Source organism: Staurois parvus, unplaced genomic scaffold (assembly GCF_062004578.1).
Source record: "Staurois parvus isolate SC_StPar_1 unplaced genomic scaffold, SC_StPar_1.0 ptg000147l, whole genome shotgun sequence".
Lineage (NCBI taxonomy): Eukaryota > Metazoa > Chordata > Amphibia > Anura > Ranidae > Staurois > Staurois parvus.
The window spans coordinates 8,729,285-8,750,196 of NW_028317943.1; the positions used below are offsets into that span (position 1 = coordinate 8,729,285).

Here is a 20,912-nt window from a genome sequence, read left to right on the forward strand (position 1 = left end):
ATATATTGATTTGCTTACTTTATAATTTATATGTTTGTTCACATAGTTTAGTATTTCATTTATTTAGCACAACACTGGGTATTTATTAATTATATATAATTATATTTTATTTACAATATAATTATTTATAATTAATTATATATATTCTCTGCTGGAGAATCAGTAACCTTAAATTTAGGGGTAATTATAGACACCCACATGGTTTACTGCTCTGGATGGATTATTATCCTCCAAGAGAATATAAGATAATTGTCACTTTTAATGATTGTAGATAGGGAGGGTATTGTTGATTATTTTTTAGGGACATTATTAATAATGAATTTTGTGTATTGTGGAATATTAGAGTGCACTCCCCCCATATTTTTTTCTTTTATTGGTAATAGATAATTGGGAGTCACACACCACCTTATACTTTTGGTGGATTTAGTAACCTGCAGTGCTGTAAAAGACTGAGCTGGACCACATCCATAAATCCAAAACTAGCTTAGCTTAGCAGTAATATATTTATTTACAAACACAAAGAACAGGACAGAAAATTTGTTTAATAACTTTATTAAAAACATTGCTTTATTTCCATTTATAGAAGCCTCACACTTACATTAGATAACAAAACAAGTAAAACAAAATACCTATCAAATATGCACCAAAGAAATAACTGTTTTTGTTATTTCTAGGAATGCAAAAGTCCGGTGACACTTTATGAACAACATTCAAGTCACGTTATATGCCCTCAAATTCTGTCTTTGAAAGCAACAAACAACATATTGTCAAAATAAAACATTACAACATACAGTACAGTGCAATTATAACAAAGAAACAGGGAGTCATTTAAACACTGTGGAGCAAATACTGAAATTTGTTACTCTGACAGTGAATCTGAAAATGAGTAAATTACTGGAAATGTTTAAGAAAAGCAGCTACGGTTCCTTATGTGGCTAACTCGGAGCCAAATTCAAATCCAAATTCTATTGCATTATTTAAATATCTCCCGTATTTCAGTGTACTACATAATGTGCTTAGTTTTACAATGCATACTTCAAGTATTTATTGGTTCCAAATATCAGAATATTCCATAAAGACAAATATACACTGAATGATTTCAATATTATAAATACTGGTTGATAGTACTGCATTTTTACGCACCAGAAAATAAATAATGTTTGGTCATTTTGTAAGAATCCTGGAAAATATTTTAAATGGTGATTACATGATAGGTGACCTGGTCACCCAAGTGTGTTAAAAATTACATTTATTACCTACAAAACTGCAAAAATTGTTCAGAAGATGTATTGAACTACACTCAATGGACAGTGTCAGTGTGGTAGCAGAAAGTAAAAAATCCTTGGTGCAAACTTTAAACAGAGAATCCCCCATATATTAAAAAAATTAAAGCTGAACTCCAGGGAAACAACTATATGTACAGATACGGCACATGCAATGGATTTGCTTCACCTGCAAAAAGATTTGTATTTTTTTCTATCCAGTCCTGAGTTGTACACAGCTCTGTCATATAGCACTGTCCTGTGTGCCAGGACAGAATACTCTGCTGACGTTCAGTAACACTTACAGGTCTTCTACAAAATACTTCCTCTAACCCCCCAGCCAATGGGGAGGGAAAGAAGACTTGAAGGGACTTTAAATGTGCCACAAAGAGAAAAACATACAAAAATAAAAATTGTTAAAATAAACATCTTTATTATACAATTAAAACATTATTAAAAGAACAACCCCCCAACCAGTAGTTGTCATGTACATTTATATTTAAATTATGTATGTTGTTCCAGAGTGACGTGATGGATCGACATGTTTCGCACTAGTCTCACTTCCTCAGGATCAGCACCCTTGTATATGCAACCAATATGAATCTGGAAATCTAACTTTTGCAGATTGATATTGGTTGCATATACCAGAGTTTGTATCCTGATGAAGCAAGACTATGGTGAAATGCGTCAATCCATCATGCCAGTCTGGAACAACATACATCATTTAAATATAAATGTTCATGGCAACTACTATTTGGGGGGTTGTTGTAATAATGTTTTAATCGTATAATAAATATGTTGTTTATTTTAACAATTTATTTTTGTATGTTCTCTTTGTGGCACAATTAAAGTCCCTACAAATCTACTATCCTCTCCATTGGCTGTGGAGGTTGGAGGAAGTATTTTTTTTGATTCTTAGTTTGTGCCCAAAAAGAAATTACAGGAAGTCCACCCACAATACATTGGGTGACCTACAGGTCTCCTCTCCATCCTCATCCTGTGACAGTAAAAGGAAAAGCAAAAGCAGCAAACTAATGAGCTCATCTCTCTGCTCACTCCTTCTATCCAAATGCTCCTTTAACTGCAGCACAACTAATTGGCTGCTTGTTCTACTTCTTCCTGCCCTAGTCTGAACTCTGCTGTACAAGGACTGCAGGAGGCTGATGCCACAACAAATTCAGATATTTATGTGGCTTGCTGATAAGCAAAAATGTAAGGATATATTAATAAAGACAGAGCTGCATTAATGTGTTTTTTAAATTTACCTGGAGTTCAGCTTTAATCTTTTTGGCTGCTAATGTTCTCATAAAAAGTACCAAGTTAAAGTACAGAAAACTAATGATGAAAGTTGCATATCCGCACAAAATGTATTATGAGCATATACTGTATCTCATAGGTATGGGTGAAGCAGCAGCAAGATACAGGGGGTGATTTACTAAGGCTGGAGAGTGAAACATCTGGTGCAGCTGAGCATGGCAGCCAATCAGCTTCTAATTTTAGCTTGTTCATTTACGCTTTGACCTGGAAGCTGATTGGTTACTATGCAGAACTGCACCACATTTTGCACTCTCCAGTTTTAGTAAATCAACCCCACAATGGACCTAGGAGGACTATCTGCTATTGCCTCGTACTAATGTACAAGTGGAACACACTGACACTGCCATGTCCATGTAGAATTTAGGTGCAGATTCCTTGCAAAATCACATTGGTATGAATCAGCCCCTTTGGCCTGTTTTGTTATAATTAACTGAACTTGTATTGCCACTGTTTTATCCAGGTTGATTGTAATTTTCAGTGTATAAGTAACCTAATAACTATTACATACATTGAACTGTTCCTATAAAAAGGTAAAGAATATTTTAAAACGTTCATCATCTACTGTGGTTAAAAAGGGTTCCCTACTTATTGTGTCTGCTTTATTGTATTCTTTTGATTTTCTTTCTGTATTTATTCCTAAACCCTAATAAAAATGTTTAAAAATAGTAGCAATGGATAGGGAAATAGTATATTGTTATTGCATTTAGGAATGTTAACAGGATTTTCTTTTTTAAAATGCAATCAGTACAGTGGCTAGTTTATGCTTCCCTGTAACCTTTTAAGTTACATACACATGTACAAGGTACATACACATGTACGTGCGGGTCATGCATAAGGTCATGCATACGGGCACAGAGGGCTGCACACTGTCAACAAGGAATGTATTTCTACACCTAGAAGTCATGGCTGTTTGCTTACAGCTTCAGCCGGGAGCCAGTACAAATCAATGATGGATGTAACCACACATCTGAGCTGTTACAAGTGTACAGGGTTGGATGAGTAGGCCTGAACACATACTGTTTGCATCCAGGGCTGCTCAGACATACAGCCAAAGAAACTTTCAGCCTGTCATTGCTATATACAAGCTGATGGCCATGGCTGTAGGCAAGCATTTGTAAACCTCAGGTGCAGAAATTAGCTCCTTCTTGGGCCCTCTGCACCCATGTGCATAGGCTCTTTGTTTGCACTCAATCCTTTTCCTGTTCAGGAAGTGGCGCTCACTTAGCATTTGGTTTGGTTCAACCTTACAAAGGAATGTTTTATTGTTTGGTTCCACTAAACAGGTATAGGGAATGTGCTTTTGCTTGTGTGCTCTTTTATCCAGCGCTGTTGTATGACAATGGTACATCAAGATGTGCTCATGATCTGTAAACTACATTTAAAGCAGAACTAAACCCATCAATTCAACTGGTTCTCAAAACAGTTACATTCAAGCCATGCTGTGAGTGATAACTGTCACATTTGCTTGTGCTCCCAACGGAACTGTCAAATCATCAAATGGCTGGTGTCATAACTGATCACATGTACAGCACCATGGCAACTGCAGATCAAACAGAGGCTAAGAGGGCAGCTTCCTTGGTTGTAAAGGATAGGAGGGTTTACTTCCGCTTTAAAGTGGAACTAAACCGAACAGGTTTAAAAATCCAGTTACATTCCTGGAATGCCAGGAATGATAACTGTCACATTTGCTTATGCTTTGCAACCAGACTGTCAAGCCATCAAATGGCTGGTGCCATAACTGATCACATATGCAGCACCAGCAACTGCAGATCAAACAGAGGCTAAATTGGCAGCTTCCTTGGCTGTAAAGGATAGGAGGGTTTAGTTCTGCTTTAATTATAGGCAAATCAAATGTTCAAATATTTATAAAAAGTATAGTTCATCAATATGTTATTCTTAATAAAGGGAAAGCACCGCCTTCCTTGGGTCCAGTAACAGATGGCAATGTGGAAAATTTTTACATATACAATACATGTTAAATTATAATAGTTTGTTTTTGTCTTAAGAGTTAACTGTAAGACATGTTTACTTCAAATTCTACACCAGACTACATCTATGAAAATACTGAAAATATGATAATTTATGTTTTTTCTAACTTGACAACTAAAAATAAACCATTGCAAAAATATATAGCATATTATCTATGTACAGCATATATACATATAAACAAACAAATAACTCTGAACCAAGAATATCCAATGCATAGAGTTGTAACTTTCAGGTTGTGTGATGATGTAGCGTGATAACAATCCCCACTTGCTGGTGGCTATTAAATCTTATATAACTACAATATCGAATTAATGATACACATTAGCCTGATATGTTTTATATGACTAATACATGATGGATCTGATCACGTCATTTCTTACTTCAGTCTACAGTGCTTTCCATGATTGATCTAATCATACCATTATTACTGTTTCACTCAGACTACGGCAAAAAGAAATTTACTTTTTTTGTACGTATAATATTATACAGCAATTTTTACAGTATATGCGAAGACCAATTTAATAATTAAAATTTCCCATGTAACATAATGGTAATTGTTAAGGATTAGAGGAATAATTTATTTACCATTTCACCATGAGAAAAGAAAAAAAACAGTACATTTAAACATGTTACGAGATAGGTAATATATGTAAAAGCCACAGAGCCTGGCTGCAGCTCAATATGAAAAAAGTGCACTCACGATATTGTGCTGCTCTTTTCACAAAAATACAGTATTGCATTGCAGTTTGCTTAAGGAAAAAACTGCAAAGGTGGTCACAAACAACAACACTACTAACACTATTTATTACTAGACACTACACTATAGCTTAGAAAACTAAACATGTTGTTCCCTCTGAAAGTAACACAACACACGTACAAATACACATCATCTCCTGCTACTTTACCCAGCTGCATCCAAACTCCTCTACACCTCCTAATTCAACCTGTAGAGTTTTAGGCTATAAGATCTTATTAACTGTTATTTTCCCCACTAACTTACTTGAAATAGTCACTTATGCTGGGCATAAATTGGACAGGCTTTTCATCCATACAATGAAGGAACTATTGTTTAGTTATTATCCAAGTGATTACAGAGCAGCATAATCACGCAGCAATGTGTTCTTTATGACTCCAATTTCTATCTCTTCCCTTTAATCTCTGACATAAGTATATGTCATACTGACTGAAGTCCTCCTATTGCCTGCGTTAATAAGGCCAGCCATAAAGGGCAAATTTCTCACAGAGAACATGTAGTAAGAGATCTGCCCATACTCATCTAGATTGCTGTATTGCCAAGACCATCATGATTCTTCCTGATTCTGCTGGCCTTGCATTCAGTTTAAAAAAAAGCTGAAAATTTCTAGCACATTGGGAACTGCAGAATGAGCATTTCCAAGGCTCACAAATGCTCAGTTTGATTTGGAACTTAGTTCATAGCTGCCTGATTGTTGAAAGCAACCTTTAAAACCTATTTGCAAATATTGGGCCATGGATGGAGGGCCCCCTATTTTCTATCCACCATCTCCACATCAGGTTGGCAGAGGTATGTGGTACTCAGCAATATGCATGCTATAGGGAACCACAACACACTTTAGATCTTTGCTTTCCAAATGTTAGATCTTTAAATCTTTGTTTTTTTACATCTTAGATCTTGGCTTTCTAAATGTTAGATCTTTAAATCTTTGTTTTTTAAATCTTAGATCTTTAGATCTTGGCTTTCTAAATCTTAGGTCTTTGCTTGCTAAATCTTAGATCTTTAGATCTTGGCTTTCTAAATCTTAGATCTTTGCTTTCTAAATCTTAGGTCTTTGCTTGCTAAATCTTAGATCTTTGTTTGCTAAATCTTAGATCTTTAGATCTTTGTTTGCTAAATCTTAGGTCTTTAGATTTTTGCTTTATTTGATGAGTTCTTCACTCCTAAATACTGATACAACTGACAGCTGATGGTTATGCCCAACTGCCTGATTAGCAGACTCCATGCCACACCACTTTACTTTGCTTTATTAAATATTATAACAATTGGTACATCTTTTTAAGAATGTGCTGTTGTTCAGTTTTCAATAAATACGTTTAAATACCTTCCAACAAACTAAAAGCTTTTAAAAATAAGAAAAAGACTACAAAGTACTGTACCCCTCGAGTATAGCCAACATTCAATACTAATACATAGCAGCACTCTACATCTAGCAATTTAAAAACAAATGCAGCATATATATTTATTTCTTGGTAAGCACACCTGGTCAGTAATTTAAAATAATCAAAATACATGGAGCTATTCAGCAATTTCGTGTGAATGTAAAGTCAAAGCTGCTGGAAGCTATTTTTTCTTTGTGAGAAAAAATATCCCTAGGTGTCATTAATCTGAGGTAGAGACAAGTAAGACACCCTTCATTTGTTATACTATACAAACAATAAGACAGTTCAAGTTCCTATACAACTATAATATATGGAAGGATCACGTTGCTATTTACGTCTATGGGGTCATTTCCTCCAAAGACCAGTCCACAACATATAGCTAGATTAGCCATGGTTAAATTTTTGTGTAGCATTTTTTCAAGATATCAGATATACTTCGGAAGATGTTGTGTTGTTTAGTGTAAAATAATACCCAGTGTACAATTACTGTTTTTAACTATTCAATGCCTGAAAATCTGGCAAAGTGTATATATAATGCATACGTTAAAACACTTGGGGGTCTATACATGTTTCCACCCAAGATTCACAAAACTTTACCCCGCGATTCACACATTTTTTTCAATTGTATTGGATTCAATTGAAAAAAATGTGTGAATCTTAGATGAAAAGTGTGTGAATCTTTTGTGAAAACATTTATAATTGGGTGGCACAGTGGCTTAGTGGTTAGCACGTCTGCCTTGCAGTAAATGGGTCATGGGTTCGATTCCCGACCATTTTGCCTCCTGCATGGAGTTTGCATGTTCTCCCTGTGCTTGCGTGGGTATCCTCCGGGTGCTCCGGTTTCCTCCCACACTCCAAAGACATGCTGGTAGGTTAATTGGATCCTGTCTAAATTGGCCCTAATATGTGTATGTATGAATATAACTTAGGGACCTTAGATTGTACACCCCTTGAGGGTTAGGGACTGATGTGAATGTACAATATATATGTGTAAAGCGCTGCGTAAATTGACAGCGCTATATAAGTACCTGAAATAAATAAATAAACCAATGATATTTATTTTGGTTCTGCAAAGCAGCTTCAAGATTCAATTTACATTGGTCCCCTGGTCAAACAATTTGAAGTAATTCTCTACAATAGAATGAATTGTTGTAATTTACATCTTTTCAGAATTTAGATAAGAACATGGTAACATTGTGTATATATATATATATATATATATATATATCACTATGTATGACTACTCTATGTAGACACATATATAAATAGAAAAGATGTGGAGTACATGTTCCATCGACAGTGTTAAAGGATGTCATTACAGGTAACAACAGTGGTGACATCGGTGGGATACATTGCAGTGATTTACAACAATTAAGTTAAAGGCAAACTACACAAAAACTCTCCAGGAGTAGAATAGATGTACAGTTGTGTATACAACTGTAGGTTCAAAAAAGACAGGAAACGTAATGTCGGATGATAAAATAGCAATGACATTGTGATAAAGAAACATAGACTATAACGTATGCAGACTTTCCCTTCTGAAATGTTTGTGCCTTTGATTGTGGTAATGAAGGTAAGCAGCCATTGTGTAGTCATACTTAGTTTCCATTTTCTTTGCCTCCTCCATGAGCCCAGTCATAGATCACTAAAGGAATACTTACTAAGGAGAACAGCAAACCCAATGCAAAGAAAGCAAATGCCTGCAAGAGAAAGTAAGGTATGTTGTTAAATGGATATTACAGTCTGGTAACCTCCACCCAATGGTTCACTGTAGTGGTTTATACTTTGCATAGATTTTAGTGCCAACTGTGAAAACATAACAAGACCTCAGATACGCTTACAGCCATTCATTGTATGGCTGGCTGTGCTCATCTCTTGCAGCTCTCCAGGTATTGAAAAACACCAGCAATTTGATTTTTTTATTCTCAAAGATCACAACAAAAATTCAAAAGTCAGGTTTCACCAGCTTAGGGCTCAATCACACCAGGTGTCCTGGGACTGAGCTGGGCAGCCTTACTTACACAGTTCCAACACAGGGCAAGGGAAAAACCCTGTTCTCTATGAGGACAGTTCACACCACTGCGTGGAAGCGGTGTCCACTGAAAAAAGTACTGCATGCAGCAGTACAAATAGAAACAAATAGAACATAATGAAATGTCACTTGTGATAATTCAATAAAGTTTCAACAAAGAAAGAAAAAAGTAAACAGTGCAGAGTTCCAGGATCAGTGCATTGACACAGTTTATTGTGCCAGCACACACCATGAGTCATGTGACCAGCATGGCTGCTGGTGTAAACAAACTTTAGAAACACCTTCTTTTGTTTACATCAGAGGTCTGGCAGCCTGTCAAAATCTGCTCTCAAATAAAAATGCCTGTATTGTGAACTTTAAAAATTAACTTCATAGCTTATAGATACAGAGGTGAATGAGGGATAAGAAAAGACTTCTGAAATAGTTCTTCCCTAAGTTACCTTCAGCTAGGGGCTGTGTTGAAGAGCTTTGGGCTTATGTCATTGGCATCAGTTTGACTTCAGTCTGAGATGCTTTTGAGAGCATTCAAAATGGACTGACAGGTGCATTTGACCAGCAGTAAATCTCCTTCTGACCTACAGTTAATCTGTGTCATGCACATTTATCACTACCATAGACTTACATACACTATATTGTTAAAAGTATTGGGATGCCTGCCTTTACACACACATGAACTTTAATGGCATCCCAATCTTAGTCCACGGTGTTCAATATTGAGTTGCAGCTATAACAGCTTCAACTCTTCTGGGAAGGCTGTCCACAAGGTTTATGAGTGTGTCTATGGAAATGTCTGACCATGCTTACAGAAGCGCATTTGTGAGGTCAGGCACTGATGTCAGATGAGAAGGCCTGGCTCGCATCTCTAATTCATCCCAAAGGTGTTCTATAGGGTTGAGATCAGGACTCTGTGCAAACCCGCTCATCCATGTCTTTATTATTATTATTATACAGTATTTATATAGTGCCAAAAGGTTTGCTCAGTGCTGTACATTATAGTGGGGGACAGAACATGAGACAATACAATAACAAAACAATACACGAGGGGTTTGAGGGCCCTGCTCTTTTTCGAGCTTACAATCTAGGAGGGGGGGATAGTGGTACAGAAGGAAGTGGCTGTGGGGGATGGAGTGGTAGGAGGAGTGGAGGAGATCGGCTGTTAGGTGAGGGTGGGGTAGGCTTTCCTGAAGAGATGGGTTTTCAGGGTTCGCCTAAAGGTGAGGAGGGTAGGTGACAGTCTGATGGATTGGGGTAGTGAGTTCCAGAGGATGGGGGAAGTCCTGGAGAAGTCCTGCAGTCGGACGTGGGAGGAGGAGACCAGGGAGCTAGAAAGTAGGAGGTCTTGTGAGGAGTGAAGAGCTTTGTACACAGTCATGTTGGAACAGGAAGGAAGGGGCCATCCCCAAACTGTTCCCAAAAGTTGGGTGCATGAAATTGTCTATGTATTGGTATGCTGATGCCTTAAGAGTTCCCTTCACTGGAACTAAGGGGCCAAGCCCAACCCCTGAAAAAACAACCCCACACCATAATCCCCCCTCCATCAAACTTTACACTTGGCACAATGCAGGCAGGTAAGTACCATTCTCATGGCAACCACCAAACCCAGACACATCCATCAGATTGCAGAGAAGTGTGATTCGTCACTCCAGAGAACACATCTCCACTGCTTTAGAGTCCAGTGGCGGTGTGCTTTACACCACTGCATCCGATGCTTTGCATTGCACTTGGTGATGTAAGGCTTGGATGCAGCTGCCCGGCCATGGAAACCCATTCCATGAAGCTCTCTACGCTGTATTGTTGTGCTAATCTGAAGGCCACACAAAGTTTGGAGGTCTTTAGCCATGGACTCTGCAGACAGTTGGCGACTATTGCGCACTGTGTGCTTCAGCATGCACTGACCTCGCTCTGTCATTTTACGTGGCTTTCCACTTGGCGGCTGAGTTGCTGTTGTCCCCAGTTGCTTCCACTTTGTTATAATACCACTAACAGTTAACCATGGAATATTTATTAGCAAGGAAATTTCAAGAATGGACTTATTGTACAGGTGACAACCTATCATGGTACCATGCTTGAATTCCCTGAGCTCCTTAGAGCGACCCATTCTTTCACAAATGTTTGTAGAAGCAGTCTGCATGCCTAGGTGCTTGATTTTATACACCTGTAGCCATGGAGGTGATTGGAACACCTGAATCCAATAATTTGGAGGGGTGTCCCAATACTTTTGTCAATATAGTGTATATAGCAATGCAAAACCTGTCTGAAGAGAACAAAAGCCTGTCGACACAGGCCCCTAAAGTGCTTAAGTTAAAGCTGCTTAACCACTTGCCTACCGGGCACTTTAACCCCGAAAAAGAGCATCAATATTGAAAAAAAAAAGTTTCTTTTTTTCTATTATAAAATTTTGCAAACAGGTAATTTTTTTCCTTCACTGATGCACATTGATGAGGCTGCACTGGTGAGCACTGATAGGCAGCACTAATGGGAACTGATGAGGTGGCACGGATAGGTAGCACTGATGGGCACTGATAGGCTGCACTGATGAGGTGGCACTGATGAGGCGGGCCTGGTGGGCATTGATGAGGAGGCACTGATACTGCTGCACTGATATGCAGCAATGATGGGCATTGATGGGCACTGACAGGTTGCACTGATGGGTACTTACTCATAGATGGCACTGACAGGCGGCACTGACTGACAGCACTGACTGGTGACACTAATGGACGGCACTGATGGGCGCAACTGCTGGGCGACACTGGTAGCATTGATGAGTGGCACTGCTGGACACTGGTGGGTGGCACTGATGGGCACTGGTGGGCGGTACTGATGCTCACTGGTAGGCAGCACTGATGGGCACTGATGATCAGTGCCCTGATGATCAGTGCAGGTGTCCTCTGTGACATTTGCCGGTTATCGGCAGTACTTTCCTCCCGCTGTGACAGAGTGAGGAAAGTGCTGCCGATAACTGGCAACTGTATTTACTTTGTGATCTGCTGTGTCATTGGACACAGGTGATCACGTGGTAAAAGGCTGCTGTGATTGGCCTGTTACCATGTCATGTGACCAGCTGTGTCTGTAGGACACAGTGCTCACTGACAGCGCTGGATGCGCACCGCTGGGGTGTGTTCTGGAAGGACGTCATATGACTCCCTCCCACACCTGGACAACCACGCCGTAGCCATCATTCGGCTATAGCGTGGTTGTAAAGTGGTTAAAGGTATAAAATGCAGACACCTAGGGGTAGATTTACTAAAACTGGTGCACTCAGAATCTGGTGCAGCTGTGCATTATAGATAGCGTCAAACTTTAGCTTGTTCAATTAAGCTTTTGCACTTTCCAGTTTTAGTAAATAACCTCCTCAAGGTTCAAATGCTGGGATGTTCTAAGCCTCCATTCATACTTTATGCTCAGTCACCCTATACTCTACACTCAAAAAACGTACATGATCATATGTGGTTTCATTTTTTTTTGTTGCTCTCACTGACTTAAAAGTGTGTGCTTGTAAACACACATGCATTTTCTTGCACTTTTGCACCTGAAACACATCTTTCCTTCTGTAGAAATACTCTCTTCTCTCATTGCCCAGCCCAGGAAAAAAACCTGAAGCTTGATACACATCTACAGTAGGTGCTGACACGTTATACCTGCTAGCATCTTTCTTTTTTAGGAGACCATCTCTTTAAATACTTAGCAACCATATCTTTAAATACATAGCTTTTCTTATCTTTTTACTGTAACTGCTGAAATCAATTTCTGAGTATTCCATCTTTAGTATAATTTACAGTTATGGCTGTTAAGAAATGAGCTGTATTCAGTTAGTGCTTGAATGCAACCCACAAGCCTATTTGTAGAAATGTGGGAATTCTGAAGATTTTTATCTATACTCAGTCCAGTAAAAGGAGAGAAAGAAGAGGAAAAGATCACTAATAAGAATCAGGTACTATAGGACATACAGTATTTAAAAAATGTTTTATGTTTTTAGTATCATGAAGGCATCTAGTGACAATAAAAAGCAAACTTACACATAATCTTTGAGTAGCCAGTGCATCATTTCCTTGAGTAATTTTCAAATATAAGGAAGAGGGGAGAATAAAGATCAGCATGTTGGCAGATGTTGCACCTGTAAAACATAGCAGAACATATAGAGTGAGCCAGGAATATAGGTGATACATATTATATTGTATGGATGTGAGTATATATATATATATATATATATATATATATATATATATATATATATATATATGCATTCATACACATTTATACTTGTCTGCATGATGAACAGAATGAAATGGTTACATCTTGGGGGTTAGTTACCAAGCAGAAAATGATATACATCAACTCAATAATCTTTGGTGACTTAAAAGCAGGGGCGGACTGACAACTCATGGGGCCCCCGGGCAATAGGGGATCATGGGGCCCCTGTGTCCTTGCCCAAACTAAAAAAAGCTTATGAAAAAGGTACCAGGGGCATCTCATGGGGCCCCCTACTGACCCCGGGCCCTCGGGTAGTTTCCAAATGGTCAGTCTGCCCCTGCTTAACAGTAACAATTTAGCATAATAGATGCAAAAAAAACATGCATTAGTGCTTTTTATATGTGTTTTTATATTATATATATATGCACATTTTATATATATATATATATATATATATATATATATATGCACATTTTATATTTTTTGGTCCTTATAGCAAATACAGCTTTGCTAAGTTTAAGTATATCCCCTTATTGTTACCCATACTGGCAAAAATGTGACCATTCATTGAAAGAGGTGGAATTCGTAAGTATCAAGGGTACCAACAACTTCTCTCTACTAATATGTCAAAACTGTGATTGGTACAGCACTGTGTTCAGAGGGTGGAAAGGTGTATAGTGAGGTTACAACACAATATACTTTTCAAATACACCCAAAACGTATCATACCCAACCTCTCTGGATCAGCAGACTGACACTTACCAGGCTGTAGGTTTCCTTCTGACATGAAGCTTTACCCATTTCCTGCGCATCCCTTCCAAGCCTAAACTCTATTATGTGATTGCAGGTGGGGTTACCTGTCACTTACTTTGTGAGTTTTGTCTTATTTATAATTGCAGAATGTAGTTTGTAAAGTAAACTATGAACTTCACACCTAAACACATTGTCCCCCATATACAGTAGTGAGAACTTCATCTCAATGTTACATAGACCAGATAAGATCAGTAACTAACAAACTGGTTTCTGAAGGAGAAGCCACCATTTATATTTATTGGTGAAACATAGCAAATGCATCAGGTCCAATTATTATTTTATTAATTTCCATACAGTAGGCACTGATGTAAATAGGTGTAGAAAATGTAGTATGTTACCTTTAGAAGAACAACAGAAAAATTTGAGCGTAGCCACATTCATTAATTCAACTGTTATCCAAAATAGTTACAATCAAGGCATGCCATGAATGATAACTGTCTCAGTTGCTTGTGCTGTCAATCGAACTGTCAAGCCATCAATTGACTGGTAATCACATGTGCAACTGCAGATCAAACAGACGCTCAAATGGCATCTTCCTTTGAAGTAAAAGATTGGAGGGTTTAGTTTCACTTTAATTAAAATCGCTTTGATTGTAGTAAATTCTTGATTTGTAGTAAAATCTAAAAAAATCTAATGTTTATATGTTGCTTAATATTTTCCTATAAGCCCAAAAATAGAAAAAGGTTTTTACCTATTGCACCAAATATATCCTTCATTGATGGTATGAATATAACAAGTAGATCGATCAATGATAGAAGAACAATCGTCACTGTTAAATGCTCCAAAAGATTATACTTTGTCTTCCGAGCAAGTTCAAATATTGAAGAACGTACCTTTAAAAAAACAAATAGATGTAAATCTTTTGAACACTGTAGTCATATCAAATATGTATACACAGTTAGTAGACTCAAGGCATCTTATTAAAAAAAAAAATTTAAAACATTTAAATCCATCTTCACTTCAATACCAGTTGAGCCTGCCAGTGAAGTCCACTTAATTCAGCTTCCTCTGATGGGGTGGCAATGATGCTGCACTACTCAATAAATGCAAAGTGAACCAACCTGCACAGTGTAAATCATTAGGCAAAACAAAAAATACGTGACAAATTATGGTGATAACTAATATGTGAGCAACAATAATTGTAAATAGATCACTCAATAAATAAACAGAAAAAATAAATAAACCCGTAGAGTGTGCATAAAGGTGACAGTATACAAGAAAATCACAGAGCAAATAACATTCGTGTCCAAAAAAAGTGAGTAAGCAAATTATAGTGAATGAGTAACATGGATCATATAAATATAAAGTTAACAAATGAATGTGCGAAATGCAACAATAAAATGCACAGACGCAATAAATCTGTGTATCTTCAGCAACAACGTGAAACATCCAGTGACCACTGCAAAAAAAAACACAATCCTCCAGCAGCTGGCATGCGCACTCACCTCCAGGCTACGGCCCACAAGGGGTCATAAAACTTGTATGCACTCAGCCGATGATATCCCTGTATATCCCCTCAATACTTGTCAGGGCAATCCTCTATGGTGGAGATGATGAGCACTCATAAGCGTGCTAGCAGTAGTGGCTCAGATGTCCCCTCACGGATATAGCCAAACACTCTCCTCTCCAATGACCCACACATGGAAAATGAAATCAAAAACTTCTCAGTGTAGTAAGCAAAAACATTTATTGAATAAAAAAGGCAGAGTGACTACTCACATTAAAAACAGGGTCCGCAGACCTATACAGGCAAGTAAAACTGCAATAGCAGAGAGGTGTATTACACTGAGGTGTACCAAGATGGCGGCTGCCGTCCATACCGGAAATTACATCACCACGCTTCTGTCCTAGATGTTACGTCACGAATCATGTGACTTCCTCAGGACTTCCTGAGCCCTGAGGAAGTAACGTGATTCGTGACGTAATGCCTAGGATGGAAGTGTGGTGACATCATTTCTGGTACGGACGGCAGCCGCCATCTTGGTACACCTCTCTGCTATTGCAGTTTTACTTGCCTGTATGGGTCTGTGGACCCTGTTTTTTAATGTGAGTAGTCACTCTGCCTTTTTTATTCAAGAAATATTTTTGCTTACTACACTATGGGACGTTTTTGATTTTATTTTCCATGTGTGGGTCATTGGAGAGGAGAGTGTTTGGCTATATCCATGAGGGGACATCTGAGCCACTACTGCTGGCACGCTTATGAGTGCTCATCATCTCCACCAAAGAGGATTGCCCTGACAAGTATTGAGGGGATATACAGGGATATCATCGGCTGAGTGCATACAAGTTTTATGACCCCTTGTGGATCGCAACCTGGAGGTGAGTGCGCATGCCAGCTGGTGGAGGATTGTGTTTTTTTGCAGTGGTCACTGGATGTTTCAAGTTTTTGCTCAAGATACACAGATTTATTGGGACTGTGCACTTTATTGTTGCATTTCGCACCTTCATTTTTTAACTTTATATTTATATGATCCATGTTACTCATTCACTTTAATTTGCTTACCCACTTTTTTTGGTCACGAATGGGATTTGCTCTGTGATTTGCTTGTATACTGTCACCTTTATGTACAGTCTACGGTTTAATTATTTTTTCTGTTTATTCATTGAGTGATCTATTTACAATTATTGTTGCTCACGTATTATTTATCATCATACTTTGTCACGTATTTTATGTATTGCCTTATGATTTACAATGTGCAGGTTGGTTCACTTTGCATTTATTGAGTAGTGCAGAATCAGTTAGTTTCTTTTCTTTTTATACACTATTAGGATTATAGTTAGGTGTTTGCAGCCACTCGGGGGTTTTTTTAGGGTTATTGGCAGTGCAGGAGGTTTTCTTTATTTAATGATGCTGCACTGCTCCTGAATTCAAAGCAGAGTTGCCACACTAATGTAGGCTGTGCCTGCTTGAACTACAGTAGGATAAAAACATTTTCCTGTGGGTGTGGCTATCAGCACTGTCACTTCTAATTCACAAGTCTGTAGCTTTTCAATGGATGCCTGGCCACACCTAGTCCTGCCCACTGCTTTCTGTACTGACTGCACTGCCTTTCTTGCTAAAACCTTTTCACTATGAGCTGCAGTGTCTGGGAGGGGGAACATGTTAAAAACCAATAAAGGAGGAATTATTATTATACAGGATTTATATAGCACCAACAGTTTGCTCAGAGCTTTACAATATAATGGGCGACAGTACAGCAACAATCCAAGAGGGATAGGAGGGCCCTGCTCCTCGGAGCTTACAATCTAGGACTGGCTCAATCAGTGAAGGTAAATAGGTAATTGTATTTTTGCTTATGTTATGAGGCTTGTGCATTACTTTCTACTTGTTTAGAACATAAAAACAGAAGTCTGTAGTTGTAAATTAGTGATCTCTTAAAAAATACCTAAAGCATAAATGACCAAAAAAAGGAATCTACAAAATTGTATTAAAATTGCAGCCTAATATTGCCTACATAAGAGACTAAAACTTCAATCGCATGGGTGCTTTGTTGCCACGTTGAAAATTCCAGCAGCAAGAATCTACCGATTTCTGATTTTGGAGCTGACAGCTGTATACAGATAGCATAGAGTATATATACATACAGATAGTATACAGTATACAAATACCTTGTGTGTGTCCAGCCACCATTTTTTTTTTAAGTCCGCGAACGTGCGAAAAACGAAAAAACCCATAAGTGTTCACAAAAAATGTGCAAGTGCAAAACACCACACAAAAAAAGTGCACTTAGGGGTGTGCTTTGCCCTTCCCCCGAAGGGGATGGACCTCTACCCTGATCCCCCGGGGCACGAAGCTCCTGACAGGGACAAGGTTCCCATTTGGTCCACCTAGCCAAAAGGCCTGGCGGACCACCGTTCCTTGTGGCCAGCCGAAACCAGCCACTCAGTACTTGGCCAGGGGGTTCTCCTGAAGAGAAAACCCCCTAGGGACAGGGGAGGAAGGAACCAAAAGGCCACACATCCTCCCCCTAGACTTCAGGCCACCATTACTATAGGCAATCGCTGGCTGTGTGAACAGTCACAAATAGCTGCGGCCACTGACATTCTGTCATTGCACTGTATGGGTCTGGTGGCTACAGCTATCCACATACAGTTGTCAATCCCAGATGCAGGATTCAGGAGACTTTTGCTTCTGAGACTCCTAGTGTGGCAAAATGCCAGTGTCAAGAACCTACAATGTCTTCTATTGGGAGAACATACTACTGGTTCTTAAAGCATCCTTTATTAGGGATCTTGATAGTTTTCACTGCTTTCAATTATGTTAATAAATATCAGTATTACTTTATATTTGAATTTGTACCGTGAAGTTAAACACTAGCTCTGCCTGCTTATACATAAAGTGAATATTTCTATACACCCATATATAGTATTTTCAGTGGCATCTTATTTCTCAAATATGTAGTCTTCCTTATCCATGTAAAAGAATAATCCTAAAAACGTCATATCTCATGCAAATAAACAGAGAGAATTTATTTTTACTTACAGTAAAAAATAATACTGGGACGGTGAGTATAACTGCAGTTATAACAGCCAAGCGTATGGTTAAGATGAGGACATCTTTTTGATTGGTATATGTGCTGAGGAGCTCTGAATGCACTTTACCTAGAGGAAACAAACAATAATGTTACTAATAACAGTCAAAACTAAAAATATTGTACACTAACAAAATATTATATGTATTTTTATGTGATATTTAGCAGAGGGCATATAGCAGGGTTTAGAGCAGGAGTCTCCAAACTGCATCCCGAGGGCCGGATATGGCCCTTTGCTACCCTTGGGGCACTATTCCTCCCACTGAGACCAGCAATGGGGCAGCACTTCTTCCATTGAAACCAATGATAGTGTACTATTCTTCCCACTAATACCAATGATGGGGCACTATTCCTCCTACTGACCATTAACCCTGAGGCCATGTTTATTCTCACTGATGCTTGGACCAGAACATTTTCTATGCTCACTGGCCCTAATCCAGCCCTCCTAAAGTCTGAAGGACCATATACTGGCCCTTTATTTGAAACATTTGGAGAGCCCTTGGTTTAGAGGGATATAATTTTAGCAGGTGCACATTCATACATGCACATACTACAGCCAAACTTAGACAGGAGCCAATTAACCTACCAATGAAGTTAAATAGCTTCGATGTCATGTGATGCAAAATCCCACCACACACTGGGGTTGATTTGCTAAAACTGGAGAGTGGAAATTATAGTGCGGCTGTTCATGGTTGCCAATCAGCTTCTAACTTCAGCGTGTTCAATTAAGCTTTGACAAAAACAACTGGAAGCTGATTGGTTCCTAAGCAGAGCTGCACCAGATTTTACACTCTCCAGTTTTAGTAAATCAACCCCACTGTTTGTAGTATAGCATTCCAGCAAGGATATAAAAAAACATGTTCCTACTCCTTATCATGTCCTTGATATAATTAGGTGATTATTTGTTTCTGTTATTTTGTCCAACTACTGTCACCATAGTTGCTGATGTGCTTTTTTTGTCTAGATGGCCCTAAATTTAAGCCTGGGCACCACTCTTTTACTGATCCCACTGTCATCTTGTGAAGATACAACACAAGAATAGTGCACAACCTAGAATAATGTGACCCGAGGCAAGGCGTCGGTCTTCTCCAGGTGCCCTGTGAGAAATCTGTAAAGTTAGGCTTGCGTGCATTGTAATAAAGCTAATTTTCTGATACATGGTAAGTAAGATGACAATGTTTCAGTGAACCCTGAAAAAAATGCAGTAAATTGTAACTTTTTCTTTATTGATACTATTATGGAGTTACCAGCAGTAGAAAAGTCAATGATTATGATGCCTTTTTTTAAATTTCTGACTCAATATCCAATATTTGTATGTGCCTGGTTACCCTAGACCAGCCATTCTCAACCATTCCTCTGGGGATAGCTAGGAGTTCCTTGAGCTGTGGCTAGCTGACTTTCCATGAGCTAACTGACACTTAGGTCCACTTCACACTGACTTGTGCTAAAATGCATGGAAAATGGATGTACATTTCCATCCATTTTAGTCACGGGTTGACGTCCATTGACATACATTTTAACGTCAGTTGACATGCATTTTAGCGTGCGTTAAAGCACACTGGGGTTTATTTACTAAAGCTGAGGAGTGTAAAATCAGGCTCACGTCTGCATAGAAACCAATCACCTTCCAGGTTTTATTAGCAAAGCTTAATTAAACAAGCTGAGATTAGAAGCTGATTGGTTTTTATGCAGAAGTGAGCCTGATTTTGCACTCTCCATCTTTAGTAAATAAACCTCACTGCATTTTCAAAGGCTATCCTTTGCATTGCGTTGACATCCACTTACATCCATTGCATTACACTAAAATGCATTTTAGTGCAACTCAGGTCCAGGGGCGGACTGACCATTTGGAAACTCGGGCACTGCCCAAGGGCCGGGGTCAGTAGGGGGCCCCATGAGATGCCTCTGGTACCTTTTTCATAGGCTTTTTTGAGTTTGGGCAAGGACACAGGGGCCCCATGATCCCCTATTGCCCGGGGGCCCCATGAGTTGTCAGTCCGCCCCTGCTCAGGTCAATGCAGCATTATGGTGTGAACAGGACACATTGGAAATTATTGTTTTTCAGATGTCCTCCATAGATCTGCATTTTACAGCTGCGTTAAAGGCAGATCAACACACTGGTGTGAATTGGCCTTTGGTATTAGTGAACTGTGTATGGTCACAAGTTCTTTTCTTGGAGTTAGATTACTTTTAGGGCCAGTTCACACTACATGCATTTCAGTGTGTTTTTTTTTCTGCATCCAAACGCACAGAAAGTAGGTTATATGGTTGTAAATGTCATAGTTCATATCAGTGCTTGCAGTTTCAGTGAGTTTCGGTTGCAGAAAAAAAATTGAATAGGCTGCATTTTTCTTGCACTGAACTGTACAGGAGCACGATAAAACGCATCAAAAACGCACTGGAACGCACCAAAAATGCACTGCAATGCATATATCCCTATTTCAATTGAAGAAAAAAAGGGGGGAAAAATTAACTGAAATGCTTCAAAAACGCACCGCAATGCACCAAAAATGCACTTAAACGCATATATCCCTATTTCAATTAAAGAAAAAGAGGGGGGAAAAATTAACTGCAATGCTTCAAAAACACACCGCAATGCAACAAAAATGCACTGAAACGCATATATCCCTATTTCAAT

The 20,912-nt window shown here is 38.7% G+C and overlaps 1 protein-coding gene across 1 annotated transcript in view; it reads right to left on the reverse strand.

The window, feature by feature from the left end:
* Positions 1-536: 536 nt before the first annotated feature.
* Positions 537-20,912, reverse strand: part of SLC38A1 (solute carrier family 38 member 1) — a 124,069-nt gene continuing 103,693 nt past the window's right edge. The window contains exons 13-16 of the mRNA XM_089674015.1: positions 18,226-18,344; positions 14,431-14,572; positions 12,753-12,850; positions 537-8,404 (exon numbers count right to left, since the gene is read on the reverse strand). Coding sequence (XP_089530141.1) covers positions 8,303-8,404; positions 12,753-12,850; positions 14,431-14,572; positions 18,226-18,344 — 461 coding nt within the window. The 3' untranslated portion in view covers positions 537-8,302. The remainder of the gene's footprint in view (positions 8,405-12,752; positions 12,851-14,430; positions 14,573-18,225; positions 18,345-20,912) is intronic.